This window comes from Protopterus annectens, chromosome 8.part1 (genome assembly GCF_019279795.1).
Source record: "Protopterus annectens isolate FY-2018-M chromosome 8.part1, PAN1.0, whole genome shotgun sequence".
In the NCBI taxonomy this organism is placed as follows: Eukaryota; Metazoa; Chordata; order Ceratodontiformes; family Protopteridae; genus Protopterus; species Protopterus annectens.
In genome coordinates, this window is record NC_056742.1 from 359,683,978 (window position 1) to 359,704,869 (window position 20,892).

General features: G+C 35.6%; 1 protein-coding gene across 1 annotated transcript in view; it reads right to left on the reverse strand.

Annotated features, from left to right (window-relative positions):
- Positions 1–20,892, reverse strand: part of NECAB2 (N-terminal EF-hand calcium binding protein 2) — a 2,586,853-nt gene that overhangs the window by 62,581 nt on the left and 2,503,380 nt on the right. The window contains exon 11 of the mRNA XM_044081939.1: positions 14,995–15,072. Coding sequence (XP_043937874.1) covers positions 14,995–15,072 — 78 coding nt within the window. The remainder of the gene's footprint in view (positions 1–14,994; positions 15,073–20,892) is intronic.

Consider the following 20,892-nt stretch of genomic DNA (forward strand, 5'->3'; position numbering starts at 1 on the left):
AGCTTAAAGTGTTTAAAGATTTATGTACTGTACTCAACCCAAGATCAGGGTTGTGAAACCCGATAAAGGGTGAGAGCTTGTTATAATGGACAGCGATTAATATGTTAACAAGTAAATGTAATGTTGGTGGATGATGCCTATTGTGAAATATCTCATAATGAGATTTATATGGCTTTTTCTGATATTGATAAAGGTTTGATATGTTGATGCAGGGACAGTTGACTAAAGAAAATTTTGAATAAATATAACAACCAACCAGTTATAACGGGGATCTTTGGTATCCCCAACATAAACAAAAGTTTAGTCAAGCCACTGTTTAGACTAATTGTGGATGCCACTAGATGAAAACCATTTTATATAGCGAAATATTTAGACAACTTGTTAAAAGGTAGCGTGAACAAATTGACATAAGCTTGTAAAGATTTGTGGCATTTTCTGAGTGTATTGAATAATTCAGACTTTGATTGTGAGACCATTTTTGTGACCATCAATATCAATAATTTATACATGGTTATCCCACATGAGTTAGGTTTAAGGTGGGTTGAAGAACAACTGATTACAATAGTTCACTTGTAGGCAGATAAAAATAAATATCACAGTAACTTTGATGGAGCTAGTGCTCAAAAACAATTTTATTTTTTTTGAAGATCACTATTATAAACAGGCTACGGAAGTGGCCATGGGTGCAGCATGTGCCCCAAGTTTTGCTAATTTAGTAATGGCCAATTGGGAAAAAGTATACATTTCTGACAGTGAGTTTTGTGATTCTTGTGCCACATATATATATATATATATACACATATATATATATATATATATATATATATATATATATACACACACACATATATATATATATATATATATATATATATATATATATATAGATATATGTACACACACACACACACATATATATATATATATATATATATATATATATATATATATATATATCTATGTGTGTGTGTGTGCGTGTGATTTTTAGATGACATCTTCATTTTGTGGAAAGATAACCCTGAAAAATGAAGGGAATTTCTATATTATATCAACAATACAGTTGACTTTTTACAGTTTAGTTATAAATCGAACACTGATAGAATAGTGCATCTGGGTGTGGAAATTTCAATAGACAGACATCAAGCAAGGTTTATTTCTAGCATTCACAGGAAAGCCACATTCTCAAGTAACATATCTTCATTTTGAAAGCTGGCACCCTATTTATCAAAAGAAAGCAGTGGTTAAAGGCCAGTTCGTTTAGCCTGCATGATTTTGGAGACAGATGTCTTTGTTAAAGAATATGACAGGTTACTGGAAATGTTCCTTAAGAGGTGATATCCATTACAATTTCTGAATGATATTAAAAAAGAGGCGTTGATTAAAAGAGCTAATGGAATCTATGTTCCGACTTTGAATCTGGTTATTGTTAATGAGGTACAGCGAACCCATAACAACAATCCAGTAAGCCTTGTAGTTAATCATAATAAGTAATTTATTTCTACTTTTACAGTGGATAGCAAGGCCATTGGTTAATGTTTAATTAAGACCTGGACCATTTTTGGGCTTAATAGTACAGTTTTGAAAAATGTAGGGGAGAAACCGAGTTGGGTTTATCGGAAACACAAATCATTCAAAAAGTTACTTGAAAGGAATAGCAAGGATAGGAACCGCAAACATAACAGAATCCTAGGTATGTTTAAGTGTGGTTGTTGCCCACATTGCTCTTATATATTGACATCCAGTTGTTATGAGATAAGAGGAAAGATATTTACTTAATAGTCATTTTTCATGTGATACTAAGGGAGCTGTTTGTGCAGCTATGTGCACTTTTTGTCCTGTATTTTTTAGGACTGGCAGGTTTCTAACCTGGCAAAGGAAGGTGGGTCAATAAAATTGATTTTTAAGGCAGGGAGGTGGTCTTCTATCTAAAGCTTATTTATCTTACGTCTGATAGGTTTATTTTAATAGCTGTTTATTTCTCAGGTGGAGCCAATGTTTTGTGGGGCACTGTTTTGTTTCCTGGGAGGAGAAGAGAGTGGTAATTTGACCTGGTAGATTTATGTTGGGGATTGAATTGAGACATTTGGAATGTGTTTTGACATGGTTTTCTTGGACTCAGTTGGTTGGAGATGTTGGGGAAATTTGAGGAGCTGCAGGCAGAGTTAGGTTTTCCCAGTGTTTTGGTTGTTCATTTAGGAGGAAATGATTTGGGACTGTTGCCCAAACAGCTGTGTTGGGGAAGATTGTTGTCAATTTATTAGATTTAAAGCAGAATCCCACACATTTGTAGTATGGCCTGAGATAATTTCCTGGTTGGTATGGAGGCATATGGGCAGTTTTATGGCCATTGAGAGAGTGATGCATTTTGTCAGTCACAGAGAGGCAGGGGTTTTGGGGAAGCTAGGTTTCTATGTGATTGAGCACTGGGAGTTTGTTGACAGAGATTCTTTCTGGCACAGAAGGGATGCAATTCATTTAACTGATACTGGTTTAGACTTGTTCAATGCTCATATATCATTAGTTTTGACAGATTTGGTTAAGGGTTTAATGCAGGGAGGAACATCCTGCAATGGCAGGCTAGTGGGTGGAGTAAGAGGGTTCAGTGAAGCTCTCTACTGTGCCCCCCTTCTCTTTGGCCAGCGGGTATTCAGAAGTAAGCAGTGGCATGCAGTCACACAGGACGGTGGTGTTTCCAGAGTGAACAGTGGGACTTAATGCTGCTGTTTGATATGGAAGGTGAGTGAATTTACTCTGAAAACTGTCATGTTGTATGTTGGACAGATCTTTGATATGGCATGTTATATGTATGATGTACTGTTAGAATTTTATTAATAAATGGTCACTATGCAATTTTGGTTTGTTTATAGGAAAATGTCTTGGAACAAATACAGTTTGCTTGCATATGCATTCGTCCAAAGACTCCTGATTATTAAGGTTGGGTGGGGATTGGACTTAAAGACATGTAGGGTATAGCAGGCAAGGAAGGGTTAATCAGCTGGCAGAAGTGATGAGTTTGTTTTTAGGATGTAAGGTAGGTATAAGAGAGGAATGTTGGGGTTGAGGTTTATATTGCTGATAATGGGCTAGGTCAAACCTCTTTTTGGTGTTGTTTGAAGCAACCCACCCTCCCTCTGTCTCTCTGTCTCCTTTTTGGTTGAGCTTATAGAAGGTTAATGCTACAATCTTGATGGAGTAAGAGTGGTTCTCTTCCCCCTTTTCTCTTTGGTAAGTGAGCATTCAGAAATGAGCAGTGGAACACTGCATCAGATAATGGTGGTGTTTCCAGAGTGAATAGTGGGACTTAATGCTGCTGTTTGTTATGGAAGGTGAGCAGATTTACGTTGCCAACTGTGATGCAGCTTGTTGGGTAGATCTTTGGTATTGCATTATATGTAAAAGTATTGTTGAAATGTTATTAATAAATTGTCACTATGCAATTTTGGTGAGTTTATTAGAAAACGTCTTGGGGGCAGCCTCAGTGATGCAGCAGTTAGCATTTCCACCTCACAGCAAGAGGTTCTCAAGTTCGATTCTTGGCTGGGGTGCCTTCTGTAGAGAGTCTGCATGCCCTCCCTGCAGTCACATGGGTTTCCTCCATGTGGTCTGGTTTCCTCTCACATCTCAAAGACATGCTGTTGGTGTATTGGACACTCTAAATTGGCCCTAGGTGTGAGTGTGTGCCTTCTGTGGAAGGTTGGGTGCTGGGATGGCAACTTGACACCATAAAGCTCTATTGCCAATCATTCTGCTGTGGCAACCCCTAACCAGGAAAAGCCGAAAGAAGTTATTGGAAAAGGTCTGGGGACAAATTTATTACTTGGCACTTACCTAAACTGAAAAAAAAAAACAATCCATAATGGAAATTTTGATATACAGAATGAATGAACTCATATATTTTATTTATTTATTTATTTGACATTTGTTAACCGGGTTAGTCCATCTGAGCCAATGGCTCATTTTCAATGGAGACCTGATGAAAAAAGTTCCAGGAATACAAACATAAAAAGATAACATAGTAGGCAATGTACAAAACCCAAGGAAAACAGTGCAGCAATACAACATAAGCAAAAATTACATATGCAGTAATCAGGTGAAACAAATAACTGTAATAAAAATAAAACAAAATGAAGTAAATACAACTAGTATTTTTAAGTATTTACAATAATGACATATCTTTCCCAAGTAGCATAATGTAGTATTCCCTTGTGAGAAGATTGGTCACTGAATTATTAGATGCAAACAGGTAGTGAAAAGAAAAAGAAAGAGAAATGCAGATTATGGAGGATTTAGGCAAGGACAGGCTTTTGAGTTCAGAAAGTAGTGCTTAGTTTCAGCTTTAAAGCAGCTGGGACTAGTGATGCTATGAATGTGAAGTGGTAGCCTATTCCACGCAAGGGACACAGAGTGTTTATAGAAGAATTTACCATAAGGTTTGTTGGGTTTATAGATGTCTAGAAGGTGCTGCGGTTTGTTGAGTAGAGAGTGTGTCAGCTGCAGCTGGGCAAGTAGTAAGAGCTGGGGGAAGTCTAGCCATTGAAGCTGTTTCAGGGCAAGACAAGGATGGGATTTATAAGGTTGGTTACTGGCGAATCTAGCTATGTTATTGTAAGCTTGTTCTAGTTTGGAGAGAAGGTTTGACTGGAGGTGAGTTAGTGTAGGGGAGGTGTAGAGGTGAAAAGGAAGGATATAGGCTTGGGCAAGGGTGGGTTTGGAGTTGGGAGCAAGAAAATTCTTATTCCAGAAGAGAAGATCCAGTTTCATGTTAGTTTTTTTGATACAGTGTTGGCTATGGATTTCAAATTTGAGTTGGTCATCAATTATTGTACCCAGTAACTTAGTGTGAGGCTCAGCTTTGATGAGCGTTATCTAGCAAAGAAATAGTAAAGGTGTATTTAAGATAGTGGAGAGTTTTGTGAAAAAATCGTAGGAGCTTAGTTTTTTGGGGGTTGAGTATAAATTGATGCTCTGTGAGCCATTTCTCCACAGATGAAAAGGATTTATTGGTGATAGAAAGAAGTTTAGAGATGTTGTCAGTACAAGAGATAAGAGTAGAGTCATCAGTGTACTGTATGAGGGAGGAGGTGTTGCAGGAGGAGTAAAGATGACTGGTGAAGATGTTGAATAGGAGAGGGCCAAGGATTGAGCCTTGAGGGACACCAGTTTGGCTAGGTAGGAAAGGGGAGCAAGCAGATTGCCTTTTGATAGACTGGAGTCTATTTGATAGATGGCTTGAGAACCAGTGAATAGTAGAGGGGGAGATATTAAGGTCAGTAAGCTTAGTAAGTAGCTTGGAATGGGAGACAGTATTGAAGCTTTAGAGAGGTCAAGAAAGAGGCAAGACATGAGGAGGTTTTGTCCCTGGCTTCAGCAACAGTGAGAGTGAAGGATAGGGGGGCAGTGGTGTGGCCTAAAGCCATGTTGAGTGGGGGGTCAGAAGATTTTCATTAATAAGGTGAGTTAAAAGCTGATTGTGAATTAATTTTTTTGAGGAATTTGGATAGAGGAGATAGGATGGCAATGGGTCTGCAGTTAGAGGGCTCATTGGAGTTACCTCCTTTATGAAGTGAAATGGTGTAGAAAGATTTCCATATGTCAGGGACAGTAAACTCTTCAATAGATCTATTTATTAGGATAGAAGTAGGATAGGCTATGGAATGAGCAGAGAGTTTAAGAAAGAGAGGAGGGAGGTTACCTGTAGGGGGAAAACAAGGTTTCAGTTTTTGTAGAAGTTACTTGATGTAGGCTGTGGAGACAGTGTTAGGAGAGAAAGGGGTTGTGTTGCATGTGTAGAGGGTGGTTATGGCTTTGGGAGGGTTGGGTAAGTTTTTGAATAGAAGTGGGTATTAAGTAAGGTGGCAGTTTCTAAGGGAGAATTATTAGGGTAGGGGTTGAGGGTGGAAGGCTGACCTGGATTTAAGATTTTATTGATGGTATGCCAGAATTTTGGGGGGGTTAGACTTTTGGGAGAACTGGGGATTATAAAAGTAAGTTTTCTTGTCTTTGTTAATTGCTGTTTTTGCTAGATTTCGTAGTTCTTTATATTTTTGTAGGAATGTTGCCGATTTAGTTTTTAGCCATTTTTTACAATTTTTGTCTCTTTTTTTTCATGAGAGATGGGGTGTTTTTGGTGAGCCAAGGTGAGTAATTGGCTTTGTTTCTTAGATTTCTAAGAGGAGCTAAAGAGTCAAGAATAGCAAGAAAAATGTGATTAAAGTGTAAAATGACTTCATTAAGAGATAGGTCCTTAAGGAAGCCCCAGTTTATGGAAGTGAGTCTGTTATTGAAGGCTTCAGGATTGAAAGAAGAAAGCTTGTGACACTGTCTAAAATGGTGGAATTTAGGTATTCGAGAAAAGTAACATTGGACTTGGATAAAGAGGTGGCCACCTAGGGAGCTGGGCAGGGCTCTGGGGTCATAATATAGGGTGGGGTCAGAGGTAAGGATCCAGTCTAAGGTGGTACCTTGGGTATTTCTGTTGTTGAAGCGGGTAGGAGCTGTGATAAGTTGATGGAAGCTATGTAGGTTGATTTGAAGGGAAGGAGAGGAAGAGGATAGCTTTTGCCAGTCGATATTTACATCACCTAGCAGTATGGTCTCATAAGGGATATTAATAGAAATCTATGCTAGAATAGATTCAAGGATGGGAATGTTGTTTCCAGGCCAGATATAAATAGAGGCAATGATGAATTTCTTATGGGGGTTGAGGTGACAGTTTAGAAGTAATAGTTCAGCTGGTTGAAAGTTAGGCAAAGGTATTGGCAGGGGGATAGGTTAAGGTGTTCAGAATATATAATTACGACATCTCCACCTGTTTTGGTGGTTCTATCTTGGCGATAGATTGTGTAGTGGGGAGGTAGTATTTCAGTGTTAGAAATATGTGGTTTTAGCCAAGTTTCAGATTGGGCCAGGATGTGTGGTGATTGATGGTTGATCCAGCAGTGTAGTTTTGTAACTTTATTAGGTAGACTTTTTATGTTAATAGCAATCCATCTGCAATAAGGGAAGTGATGCAAATGAGACAAATAGTTTGCAGTTTAGTCAAACCTAGCTGCAATATGTCTACATACGTAAAACAGAGTGGGGCATACTCTAAACATAAGCAAAAGGCTTGGAACTTGAAATAAAATACACAATGTCTAATGATTCAGATATAGTGTTTACAGATGCTCCTGCCCTTGTCAAAAGTGTTACATAGTAGAAACCACAGGATTAAAATCATATTTAATGGAAGATTTAAGGACATTTAGAAACAGGAACACTAGCCATATTTCATAACTACAGAAACAGAAATGGTATGGAATGGCTGTTGCTCAAATAAGACATGAACCTTAGGAGTACAGATACATATATAAATTCTGTATCAAGTTTATGAACTATAAAAAGTTTGAGCACTAAGATATAGAAAAAATAGTTCAAATCAAAATGATTCAAAAACAAAAATACTTTGAATGAGAAATATTTGAAGAAAACCAAATGCTACTTAAATATACTGACTCCAAAATTGCAAATTTCTTAATTCCTAGTGTACTGCAATATTGTGCAGTCAAACACTGGCAACATTAGAAATTTTAATTTTCAAACACTTCAGTCAATATTTCAAGTGCTCAAACTCTTGAGAGTTTGAGCAATTGAAGGTAACTCATACATGTGTGTGTATATCTATAGTTATATCCATGTGTGTGTGTGTGTGTGTGTGTGTGTGTGTAGAGATATATATATATATATATATATATATATATATATATGTATGTATATATATATATATATATATATGTATATATATATTATATATATATATATATATATATATATATATATATGTATGTATATATATATATATATATATATATATATATATATATATACATACACATACACAGTGGATATAAAAAGTGTACACACCACTGTCAAAATGTCAGGTTTTTGTGATACAAAAAATGAGACCACAATACATCATTTCAAAACTTTTCCCACCTTTAATGTGACCTATAACCTGCACAATTCAATTGAAAAACAAACAAATCTGTCAGGGGGAAAAATATAAAAAAATAAAAAAACATACAATAAGCTAGTTGCAAAAGTGTGCACACCCTTAAATGAATACTTTCTTGAAGCACCTTTTGATTTAATTACAGCATTCAGTCTTCTTGGATACACACCTTCCATCAATTAAAGAAACTCTGATTAACCCCAAATAAAGTTAAGCTGTCCTAGTAGGATTTTCCTGACATTTACTCAATTACCTGCTACAGCAAAAGCTATGGTTCACAGAGAGCTTACAAAGCATCAAAGGGATCTCATTGTAGAAAGGTATCAGTCAGGAAAGGATACAAAAAATTCCCACAGCATTGGATATACCATGGAACACATTGAAGACAGTCATCAAAAAGTGGAGAAAATATGGGACAACAGTGATGTTGCAAAGAAATGAATGTCCCTCCAAATCTGATGAAAAGACAAGATGAAAACTGGTCAGGGAGGCTGTCAAGAGACCTAGAGCAACACTGAAGGAGCTGCAGAAATTTCTGGCAAGTACTGGTTGTATACTACATGTAACAACAGTCCCCCATATTCTCCATATGTCTGGACTACTGGGTAGGGTTGCAAGATGGAAGCCTTTTTCTTACACAGAAAAAGATTCAGGCCCAGCTAAAACTTGCAAAACAATACATCCAGACTCTCAAAAGCATGTGGGAAAATGTGTTATGGTCTGATGAGACCAAGGTTGAACTTTTTGGCCACAATTCCAAAAGGTACGTTTAGCGCAAAAACAACACTTTGCATCACCAAAAGAACACTGTCCTCACTGTGAAGTATGGTGGTGGTAGTATCATGCTTTGGGGTAGTTTTTTTTTGTATTTGCAAATAGTTATTTTTATATATCAGTGGGATTTACATATGTCATTTATATATTTTTATTACATATAAAATAATTTTTTATGATTATTATGATGTATTAACACTTAAACTGGTTAATTGATTTACAAGCTACATAATGGGTTGCAATTACATTGTTTTTTTTATCTGAAGATGTCTAGGAGATGCTAGGATGAAAACGCATTGTTTAATTGTGTGGACTGTTAATTTTTTTGCTGACTGCCTTGATTAAATCACCTATTTTATTCACTTCGAGGTTCCAGTTTTTTTGTTTCCTACCCAGTATTAGACAACATATTAGGTTGAAGCAAGATAATTGTTAAACCAAGGGAATAGTTTATCTAGCTATCTGTGAAGTTTGTTCCTACAACTACATAGGAAAGACAGAGCGAGTGTTCAGAAGACGAGTTTACGAACATAATTATGCTATTTCTCAAAGTAATGAAAACATTGCATTGTACAGACACTCAAGTGCCTGTGAAGGTTTTACAAAATTTAAATTTGGAATTCTTGAGGTAGTACCAAAAAGTACGAGAGGTGGGAAATTAAAATTGAGAGAAGTGAGCTTAAATGGTAAATGTTATTAAATGCTATGAATGAACCTACTATTACAAAGTGGTCTCTATTTTGCCTATTCTTAAAACTAGAACTTTGACAAGAAAATTTTCAATTTTTTTAATGTATGTATGTGTCTTAAGCATATTTACACACCTATATATTTTTTTGTTAGCACAATTTGATTAATAAGTGAATTAGTTTGGAATGGCTTTTTAAAAATTTAATTGTTTAATTGGTAGCTGTATTTTAAGGGCAAGAATTAATGGGTTGTTATTCTGATGAAGTTTCAGTATTGATCTGAGATGAAAGTGCTAAATAAAATGGATTTGTGTATGGAGACTGCCTCTGCATTTATCTGGTGTTTGGCATATTTCACCTGATTACCCTGGCTACATTTTACAAGTATTAATTATATGTTTCTCCAAGTCTCAATCACAAATGACAGGTATCTGAATTCTCAATTTAAGTTGAAAAAGGAGTTTGGAGTAAAGTTTAAACCTTGCATTCATGTGAGTGTTTAGAGGGCCTTTCTTCCTTAATCCTTCCCTAAAACGCTCTTGTTAACATGAGATAAAAATAAACAAACTTCATTAAAGGACTTCAAATTGGGTAATTTAAAAAGACAGTATTGGGTACCCCTTCTGTACTCCATTTCTTTGAGTGTACAATATGACTCTGTCTGTGCTCAGTGTTTCTTGTGATTTGGGAGCATTAGCTGCTGATATTACATAGCTCCTCTGAAGGTACTCAAGTGCTTTTTGTGAATGCAAGACATTATCTGATGATATTTGGCTTCGTTTGGTTTACTCAGTGTTTCTTATGATTTTGCAGCATTAGAAAAAACAAAGGTGAAAAATAATACTGGTGAGAACCAAAACTAAGTAATTAAAATACTGGTCCACTCCAAATGGATCACAAACAATTTAATAAATTAAGCACTTTCATGAACATAATAGTAGGACTTCATCAGGATAAAGACATAACCCACAGCAGTGAATGGCTACTACAATGTGCAATCATTTAGTTTAAAGTGCCTCATCTTAAGTATTCCAGCTATAGGAACTTATTGAATGAATTATTATTATCCAGAGAACTATTTTGGCAGTTAACATAGGCTGCTGATAGTTCTCAAGGATTAAACAAATTGGATGAGGCATTTTAAATTACATTGATGCTGATTAGTCAACAAGTGGTTCATGTGATTGTATCTTTTAGTACATATTTACTGTTATAGGTTAAGTCTTCATTCTAATGAAGTCCTAGTCTTATGTGGATGAATGGCCTTAATTTATTAAATTGTTTGTGATCCAGTTGAAATGGACTAGTGTTTTTATTTCTTAATATTATAGCATTACCTAATGTTACTTTTACAGAGAAACTGACAGTGAAATTACTTGCCATCTGGTAACATTTGCTTTTAAAGCATGAACTCATTGCAGATATAATCCAGATTGAAAATATAGTTGTTAAAGCGACGGAAAGCCAAGATGCATCTACTGTAGGGAGCAACAAAATGCAGAAGGTATGAAACAGAAATCAAATTGATCCTGCCCTGCTACAAGGACATATCATACAGAGATTATGACAGTTTATGTCAAGACATGTTGTCATTATGCCTTTTGTCTCCTTCTGCACCTTACATTACAAACATTCAATAAGCACTATTCTCACAGTAACATGCATGTATGTATTTAAAGAGCTGCACTCTCCACATCATTTCATTTTTACTTATTTTCTCTCACTTTTCCTTCACACTTTCACTTATTATGTCTTCTCAACTCATCATTTCATTTTCTCACTGTTTAAACTCCATCTACTACAACTATATTCCGTCTTTTTTGGTTTCTCCCCTTTTTCTACCATCCTACCAATACTATGGTGTTCTTTTCTTCTTTTCATTCTCTGATTCTTTCTCATCTGTATCTTGTCACTGCAGTCATTAAACATTCCTGCTGCTGAAATACAGCCACTGTTCTTCCATATTAAGATGAATCAGATGATGAGGTTTGGGTACCTTGTAATGATGGCCCCATGGGAGGTGAATCAGACACGTCTCACAAGGAGGAGGACCTGACACAGATCCAGGAAATGTTGGAAGGACCTGACACACAACTGGGATATGTTGGTTAGATAATAGTCCTTAATTTGCCTGGTAATACTTCAGACTGTCACTGGAGATAGGCAAATATTGTCTAACATGCTTAGTATGCTACCAATGTGACTCACAACAGGTCAAGTTGTTAAGAGGATGGATGGATGGATGGATGGATGGATGGATAAAATATATACCCTACCTGGTGGTGTACCAAAGGGGAAACTACAAGCAGATACCTAGTGCAGAGGTATGCACTGTATTCTACATACAGAATAGGAATATGATATTCTGCTATCATGTTTGTAGCACTCTGATTGGAAAATGCTGTAAACGGTCTTTGGACAATGTAGCACTTTTTTTTTGCATTCTTTGCCTTGATGTCTGCTGACCATCCATGCCTCTTCAGACTAACTATCCCACTTGTTTCTCATCACTGGGTAAGTGTCAGCAGGAATGTGCATGGTTTAGGCAACCTTCAGGGGTGGTTTGGCATGTTTCATATTTTTATATCCTATTCCCTGCACATGCATGAGTAAGTGACCAGAGAAGGCCATGCAGTGGGTTGAACATGTAAGGCTGTTCCCAGCAAACAATCCCACCTCCTGCCATAAGGCATTAGAGGCGGTCTTCCCCATTTTCCACCAGGAATTCCTCCTAAGTATGCACACCCCATCTGACCCAAAAGAGATAAGCAGTCTCTACCTCATTCACTGCTTTCTCACCCTGCCCAACTCCTTCATCGAGAGATCACTAGTCAACTTAGATATAGTCAGGCTCCATCTCTCTACACCACTCAGCCAGGTATAATGTAGAACTTTTGTTTGTATATTGCATTGTAAAAAGTAAAGTTTTTATCTATTTTATCTCTTTTTTTTTTTTTTTTTTTTTTTTTTTTAGTAAAAATGATTTATTGTATACTGCTGTTTTTATATATGAACAAAGCTATTCTTGTCAGACAATGGCCACTTTGTTTTTTTCTTAACACTGATTAACATAGAAAATACAATTCAGTAATTAAATAAATTAGTGGTAAGGAGCTTTGGTCACTTGGATAAGTACACAGTAGGATTTGTAATATCTTTCCCAAGTTAAGAATTGTTAATATTTTACCTTTCCTTACTAGTATTAGAAATAAATTTTATGAAGATATTTTGGGGAGTAGAAACTTACCCCCCTTACCACTGAGCGTCCATAGGTTGGGGATTAGAACAAATGTATATCATGCCTTAACTCTAGAAATTCAATTCAATCAGAAATTTAAAAGGGCATATTTTCCCACACTTCAAAACCAAGCATCTGGGTAATATAGGGACGCAACATACAAATTAAAAAAAAAAAAAAGCTTCATCTTTACAAATATGACTTCTGAAATACTTTTTTTTTTTTGTTCATATGTGTGACTGGATTCCTATATGTAAGCAATAATGCATGACAGGGTGTATGTTAATGTGCAATTCTACACCCCTGGAAGGGCATTAATTAAACATTAACACACAACCTGGAGGCCATTATTGCTCTTAGAGAATGAGCTCTTGTAAAATTGTTGTGTTTTACTTATTTTTTTAAAGTACTATATTTTTTATATATTTTTATATAAAATAGTTCCTCCCCCTAATGTTTCAAAATTTCTGTAGTATATGTTAATGGTGCTAGAGGAAGCATTTTACATCAAAAAAATATATATATATAAAATAATATATTATTTTAAAAAATAAATAAGTAAAACACAACAATTTTATAGAGAGTCCATTTTCTCTTTCTCTCTCATACTCAGTGTCTTCTGGTTTTACACACACATACGCATACACATGCAGTCTCCTCTCACACAACCATAATTCTCAACCTCTTAGCACAAAAAAATCTGGACAAAGCAACAAATTATGGGAGAACAAAGTCCCCAAAATAGGGAAAAAATTAAAATATTGCTCTTATAAACTTAGAAAGTTGCTAGAATAAAAAAGTCTTATATTACTATGCATTTTCTGAAAGATATAAAGCCTGAAACTCTACTGATTTCAGAAAACCACAAATTCTGTTAAAATTTGGAGAATTGAGAGTTATGCACAAAAGACCACTCTGTCAATCTTGATCTCACACATGTAGACTCTTCTGCTTTCATACACGAATTCACTCACACAAAATTGCTCTCACTCACTCTTTCTCAATCACACACACACACACACACACACACACACACACACACACACACAGTCTTTTCTGCTTTCATAGACGCATTCACTCACACAAGATCACTCTCACTCTCTCTCTCTCACAGACACACAGTCTCCTCTGCTTTCATACACACATTCACTCAGATAAGATTGCTCTCACATTCTCTCGGACACACACACACACACACACACACACACACACACACACACACACACATTTTATTGTTAAATTAATTTTCATGACCTAAACCTGAATATCGTATCCACTCATATGTTTTACTTTTGATTGCGTTTGTTCTGCAAATTTCCATCCTTTGTATTTTACCCATGTTTTTCTTTTGCTGTAGACTTATTCCATAGATGGGGATCATTTCAAAATGATCAGTACAGATGCCTACCTCTTTCACTTGGAACCTGATGGGACAGAGGCATTTCTGAGATGGTTGTAATAGCTGATCATGATGTTTCTTCTCTTGCCCTCCCAGTAATTCTGTGAAGCTCTGAATTTTGAATGCCCCACTTGCCCTCCCACTCAATATAAGATATTTTGCATTATGAGCAACTCTCTCAGTTGACATACAATATTCTGTGTTCTAAGTAGCCCTATTACCCTCTCACTCAATATATGATATCTTGTGCTCTGAGTGATCATTTCTTTTGAGAGCTGTACAATCCTAAATCCTTTTTTACTTCCTTATTTTAAGGCAATTTATCAATGACTCTTTATGCTCATCAAAAACAAAACAATGGCTCAAGAAACCATAGATGAATAATTTCGTCATACTATAAATTAATTTATAGTCTAAATGTATTATATTTTTTAGTTGCTTGCCCCTTTATGTTTTGTTTTTGACTTTCTGATTTTGACCGTGTCCAATTTTACCTCCTACAACTTCCCATACTTTGCACTCCTTAAGCACATGTTGCAGAGAAGTGTCATTATCTATATATGAGGATGCACTCAGCTGATATCATGATACTATGACTATTTCCTAGAGGTTAGTTGTTGTAAAAGCAGTTTCTTTAGCAGTCTGTGTGCTCTGTAGTGGATGGATGTTATATTACATGTATGTACAAGCATAATTTAAAGATGAAACCATGCAAGCCAGAAAATTACTCAGAAACAGCATGCATTTCACGTTTAATATATGTATCTGACACACAAGAGAGACACAGTAACAAGCCTTAGCTGCCTTAGATGAAGTTGTCTGTTCCTTGATAATGACAATTAACTGACATTCAGGGACACCAATAAGTATTGCTAAGGCAGCTACTAATAAGTTATATGCATACCTTTTCCAAGACTCTTCAGTCTCCCAGAATTCATAAACAATAAAGGTAATGCCATCGGGAAGCCTTACTGCAGTAACGCTGAAAGTAAAAAATAAATAAATAAATAAATAACAGTGCTGCCTGTTTGCAAAAATACATACAATGTTATAAATTCTATTGTGTTACCTTTTAAATAGTATTTTAAATCAAACAAATATGATATATGAAAAATATTTACACATTTTCTTCAATAGCATATTTACTTGTACAAACATGTTTTCTTCGGTCACAGACTGCCCAATTTCTATGTCTTCATAGTTGTTTGTCTATGCTCTCTGCTTTGGCTAAATGGTATAAAAATGTAGTTCTGATGCTCCTGCATTAATGATTATTCATATTTTTTCTCAATGTCATATTTTACTTAATATGTTAAAGTTATTTCCTAACATGTCCATGAATCATAGGCCTAGTACTACTAGGGACCTTGGCTTTTTGAATTTGATACTGAGTCTCATGGAAGATTATATATTTTCTATTTCCTGTTAGTATTTCCTTTGTTTGTCTTGATAAAACTTATGTGTTCTTTAATTTGTCATACTCATTCCTTTTCTGCAGACTTTACCTTCCAGGGGAAATAAAATCAAGGATTCATGTCAGGTTTGCTTACATGCAATTAACTGAAAAGTAAGTACATCTAAAGCAAAACATCTGAGTCACTTTTTGATGTGTGTGCTTTCTGTTGGGACAAGCTTCGAGGTTTGCCTCCTGTAGCCCTGAACTTAATACAATCAAGTTTGAGATGGCTCTGTCTGAAACTAGTGGACAAACCCAGACCCTCATGATTTTAACTGATAAGCTTTCGTTTCATCTCATTGCTATTGTTCAAGATCTTGGCAATTATGAGAAAGGTAGGATGCCAAAAATCAACAGTTTTTATTATTATTTTTCAGTCACTCATAGTGCATAGAGCAATGTAATAAGGCATACTGCATTTTTAACCTATGTTTTTGCATTCATGCTATATAGAAAATGTGATAAAAATATTTGATATAATTTTTAAAGAAAAATGCTTTATGTTATTTGTTGCATAGGATCAGCTATTAACCAGATGCCAGGGAAAAAGCAGATCAGGTCCAAACAGCCTAGCAAAAGTTAAAGAAGTTATAGTAAAGATGTACTATTATATTTTTTTCTAAAATGTTACTGAATTTTATAGAACAAGAATATGATCTACTATTTCATAGAAAGCTAAACACATTATTGGTTAGCAACACCTATAACAGTATAAAAATACATAGCAACTCAACAAAACAAACTATTTACATGAGTGCCTAAACTGATGTGATCAAAAAAGTCTTCAAAGTATAAGATGAGATCATACAGTGCATTGGTCATTTCTCTCTAGTATTTCTACCACTTTTTGTCAGGAGTTGTAATAAGAAGTGATCTTTTCTGTTCTTTTCCTGATAGTTTTTAATTCCATCCAATATACAGATAACACAATATTTCTGAAGTCTTTAAAAGTTGAAGATAATTCAGTCTTCCAGTTTGTTGTAATTGTTTTGTGTGCAATGGCTAGGAAGAGCCATAGGAGTGAAAACTTTGTTCTAAGGGCACACTGTGAAAATGAAGTATTAAACAGAATTAAATATTTAGGCAGCTGAAAATTATCATTAACAACTGTTTGTAGAAAATGATTCACCTTATCCCAAAAAGTTTTAAGCAATTGACAATCAAAAAACATGCATTGCCAGTCTGCCTTCAATTTTGTTTACATCTCCAGCAGCCAATTTCTTGTTTAAGCATTAATTATACCCTGTGGGGGTGTTAGAAAAGACCTAAGAAGAAATTTCCATGCAAATTACTTTCATTGGATTAACAAGGAAGTACATTTAGAAAAAAACAGATATTAATCTTTTCTCATTATCATCAGGGATCTGAGTATTAAAATTTTTAATAAATAACCTTTTCCTTGGACAGTACGATTTGTTAAGTAAATCTGATATTCAATAAATTTAGGGACATTTTGTCTAATGGTTGAACTCATTAACTCTAATTTATGTATAACATATTGCCTTAGATACTGTATTGCTAGCTACATATTACTGCCCAGTAAGAATTTTTATTGTGGCCACATCAAAAGTATTCATAAAATCCTGGGTACAGTCATTAGTGTATAATGAAAAAAAAAAACATGCCTTGATATCTGGATTCTTGTTTAGATAATTATTGTATAATTTTAATGTATCTGTTATAAATTCAAAACTTATATATTTCTTTTTATCAAAGGCTGTATATTCTCTCACCATCCTGTGGAAATGATTGGATATCAACTCTTTGTATTGCAATGATACTGACTTGATTTTAACCAGATGCTTTCATGTATTTGTTTGCATTTAGCTGAATAAGAGGTGTTCAATCACAGGGAAAAAATACTTTACTCAATAACTGCGACTGGACCCCCTTAAAAACCTTCCCACTTGACCAGGCTGTAGCATATGTCATCAAAACATTTCTATAACACCTAGACACTGTTGCTCCATTGCGCAAAATCAAGGTTAGAACCTCTACAAACCCCTGACTCAGTAAAGAAACCAAACAAATCCTCAAGTCCAGAGACACTGCCTGGCTTTACTATCAAAAAAACAAAGAAACACAAAGCCTAACTAAATACCAAGAACCGTGCAAAAAATGCATTAGGCTGGACAAAAAAATCCTACTACATGACATTACAAACTAAACACCAACACAACCCCCAAAGATTTGGGAAAAATGTAAACCAGCTACTAAAATCCACCCAAAAGGCTACCCCCAAACCAACCACCCCTGACACTAAAGTTCCCATCGAAACACAATTCAACTCCCACTTTGTGAACTCAATTCTATCCTTAGTATCACAGAACAGTTCCTTCCTCATTACACCCCCAACACAAATAACACTAATACAAGCTTTACCCTCAAAACAGTTTCCACCACTTCAATCAAAAGCATGCTCTCCAAACTAAAAACCTCATCAACAGCAGCCGACCTACTCCCCAGCTATTTTTTGAAACTCACAGCAGATGCTATTGCTATCCCAATCTCCACTTTCATAAACAGATCAACTGTTGAAAACTATGTGCCCAAACTCTGGAAAATATCCTATGTTACACCCATACATAAAGGTGGGACCTCCACTGAACTTAATAACTACAGACCTATTGCTTTACTCTCCCCCCTGGCCAAAATCCTAGAAAAATGCATCCATACCCAAATGTTAAAATATCTGCTAGACAGCAACATCCGGTCACCTACTCAGCATGCTTTCAGACCTGCCCATGGTACCACTACAGCCCTCCTCTGCTTCACAGACACAGTAAACCATCTCAAAAATGAAGGCCTGCAGGTGTCAACTCTTTTTTTGGATATGTCTAAAGCATTTGACACAGTCTCACACCATATCCTGCTAAACAAACTAAACCAATATCACCTATCAAACTCCACTCTTACCTGGTTCCAAAGCTACTTAACTGACAGGTACCAAGCTGTGAAATGGGAAATTCTCTATCTCCTCAGCTGCCCATAACTATAGGAGTCTCACAGGGTTCTATCTTAGGACCACTACTATTCACAATCTTCACAAATGACCTCCATACCTCCACACAGCATGGATCTATCATTCAGTATGCAGATGACACTGCCTTAATCTGTGCTGTACAAAACATTCCCACCCTCCTGCAAACAACTCAACTAGCATTCTCTGACGTTGAAAACTACCTAACCAAAGCCCAACTTATCCTCAATCCAAAGAAAACTCAGCTTATGATTATAACCAGTTCTAACAAAAACACTGATAACAATCAGTTCACTATCTACTTGACAAATGCTACTCCAATCATTCCAGTGACACAGACTAAGCTACTGGAGATAACCATAAACTCCCACCTAAAATTTGATAGTCATCTCAACTTAACTATTAAAAAAGTACATGCCAAACTGGGATCACTCTACCGTATCAAACCATTTCTTACCAACAACACAAGATCAGCCATTGCTCACTCCCAACTTCTATCCACCCTACTCTATGCATCTCCCATTCTGAATAATCTCAACAAAACTGAACTAAGCAAAATGGAAGTCTGCTATAACAGAATTGCCTGCTTTGCTGTGAATTGCTCATACAGAACTCATCACTGTACTGCTTTGAGACAGCTCCACCGGCTTGAACTGCCCAACCTCCTAACCTTCAATCAGCTCTACCTCTGTCATTCTATTACCTCCCCAATAAGGGTCCTGCCCTCAAAAACCTAGTACAACATCACTCAGCCAAAAGGCCTCTTAGATCATCAAGCAAACTACTACTAGAAGTCACCAACAGCTACAATAGCTTTGTAGATGCACTATATAGTACTTCAGTGGCTAAAAATGGAACTCTGTCCCCACTAGCATTCAAAACACATCATCCAAAGCCTCCTTTAAAGACCTCATCAGATAATATCTCAAGCAAAGTTGGAAGTGCCATGATTGCTCCCCAGGCTAGTGAAAGCGGATAAGGTGCATACACTAAACCTAGAGTACTTGATTAAACAAACACTGGCTAATCTACAATGTATGTACTGTACCTGTGTACTATGTATGTATTCTACCTATGTTCCAAATTTCAGCTCTACACCACAAATCTATTAAGTACCTTTATTTTTAAAATTAATATTTTTTTGTTTGTTCTCTCCACTGTAATTGTTGATGTGCTGCATACCACTGTAAATCGACTAAAAAGGAATTTCACCTTTTCCATAGTCCATAAGGAAAAAAGGTAAAAGCTTTTTTTTTTCTAGTCTTGATTATTTGCTTTTTGTGAGACATTAATAATATAAAATTACACAGCAAAATACTTAACCTATAGTAAAATCACATTTATATCATATTATCACTGCTCCGTAAAAAAAAAAACTTAAACACAAATTTAACTAGGGGGCCTCACTCCCCACACCCCCACACACCCCCTACTTAAATATACCAACTCCACGATCAGACCAAAGTGGAAGAAATGGCAAAGTCCCAAAGACGGCCCACCAAATTTTTTCCATAGGAAAAAAAATTGATGTTCCATGACTTCGCTATTTTGCCATTTCAACAGTATCGGATTGACTAAATAGCATTCTCTATTTAGTCCATTCTATAGCGTCATATGTCTTTTGTAATTTGTGTGTATACTGATCATGTCTAAATGTATCTGTAATTTTTCTATGTGGAGCTTTTCTCCCTGGGCCTCTGCTGAAAAAGGGCCTTTTTGGCTCAGTCAGACAACCCTGGTGAACAAATGTAAAATAACTTAAATAAAATAAAAATAAATCTATGACAGATGATAATGCATGCATAAATCTCTGTATCGGGAAGATTTATACCTCCACTTCCCAATCTGGATCTACTATGATACCATAAAACATTTAGCATTAATTTGTTAAACTGTTTTATATATTGTCTGGAGGGGGAATAGAGACTGCTTGTATAAAATATAATAGTTTTGGAAAATAATAATTTTCATTATGTATAATCTGTCCTCCGCTGTAAAGAAGAATTTGTTCAATTTTTGTATGAGACTTTTTGTATGATTTAAAATATTGTTATAATTAGTAGTTAATGTCTTACTTGTATTTTAAGTTAATATAACCCTTAAGAATTTGATTTTATTGCCAGGGGTCAAGATATTCAGAAAATTTCTTATTTATATTCTTTTTATCAGAGTTCATTAGCAACAGCTTTGTTTTGTTTTCATTGCAATTGAGACCAGAAAGAGACTGAAAGTAATCAATTGATTTCAGTAAATTAGTTAACAAGTTAGCAAAATGTCATTGGCAAAGAGCTGAGCCTGAATTTCTAGATTATTCCCAACCAGTATAACTTTAATGTTTGAAATCTTTCTAATATAGTATTTAAAGG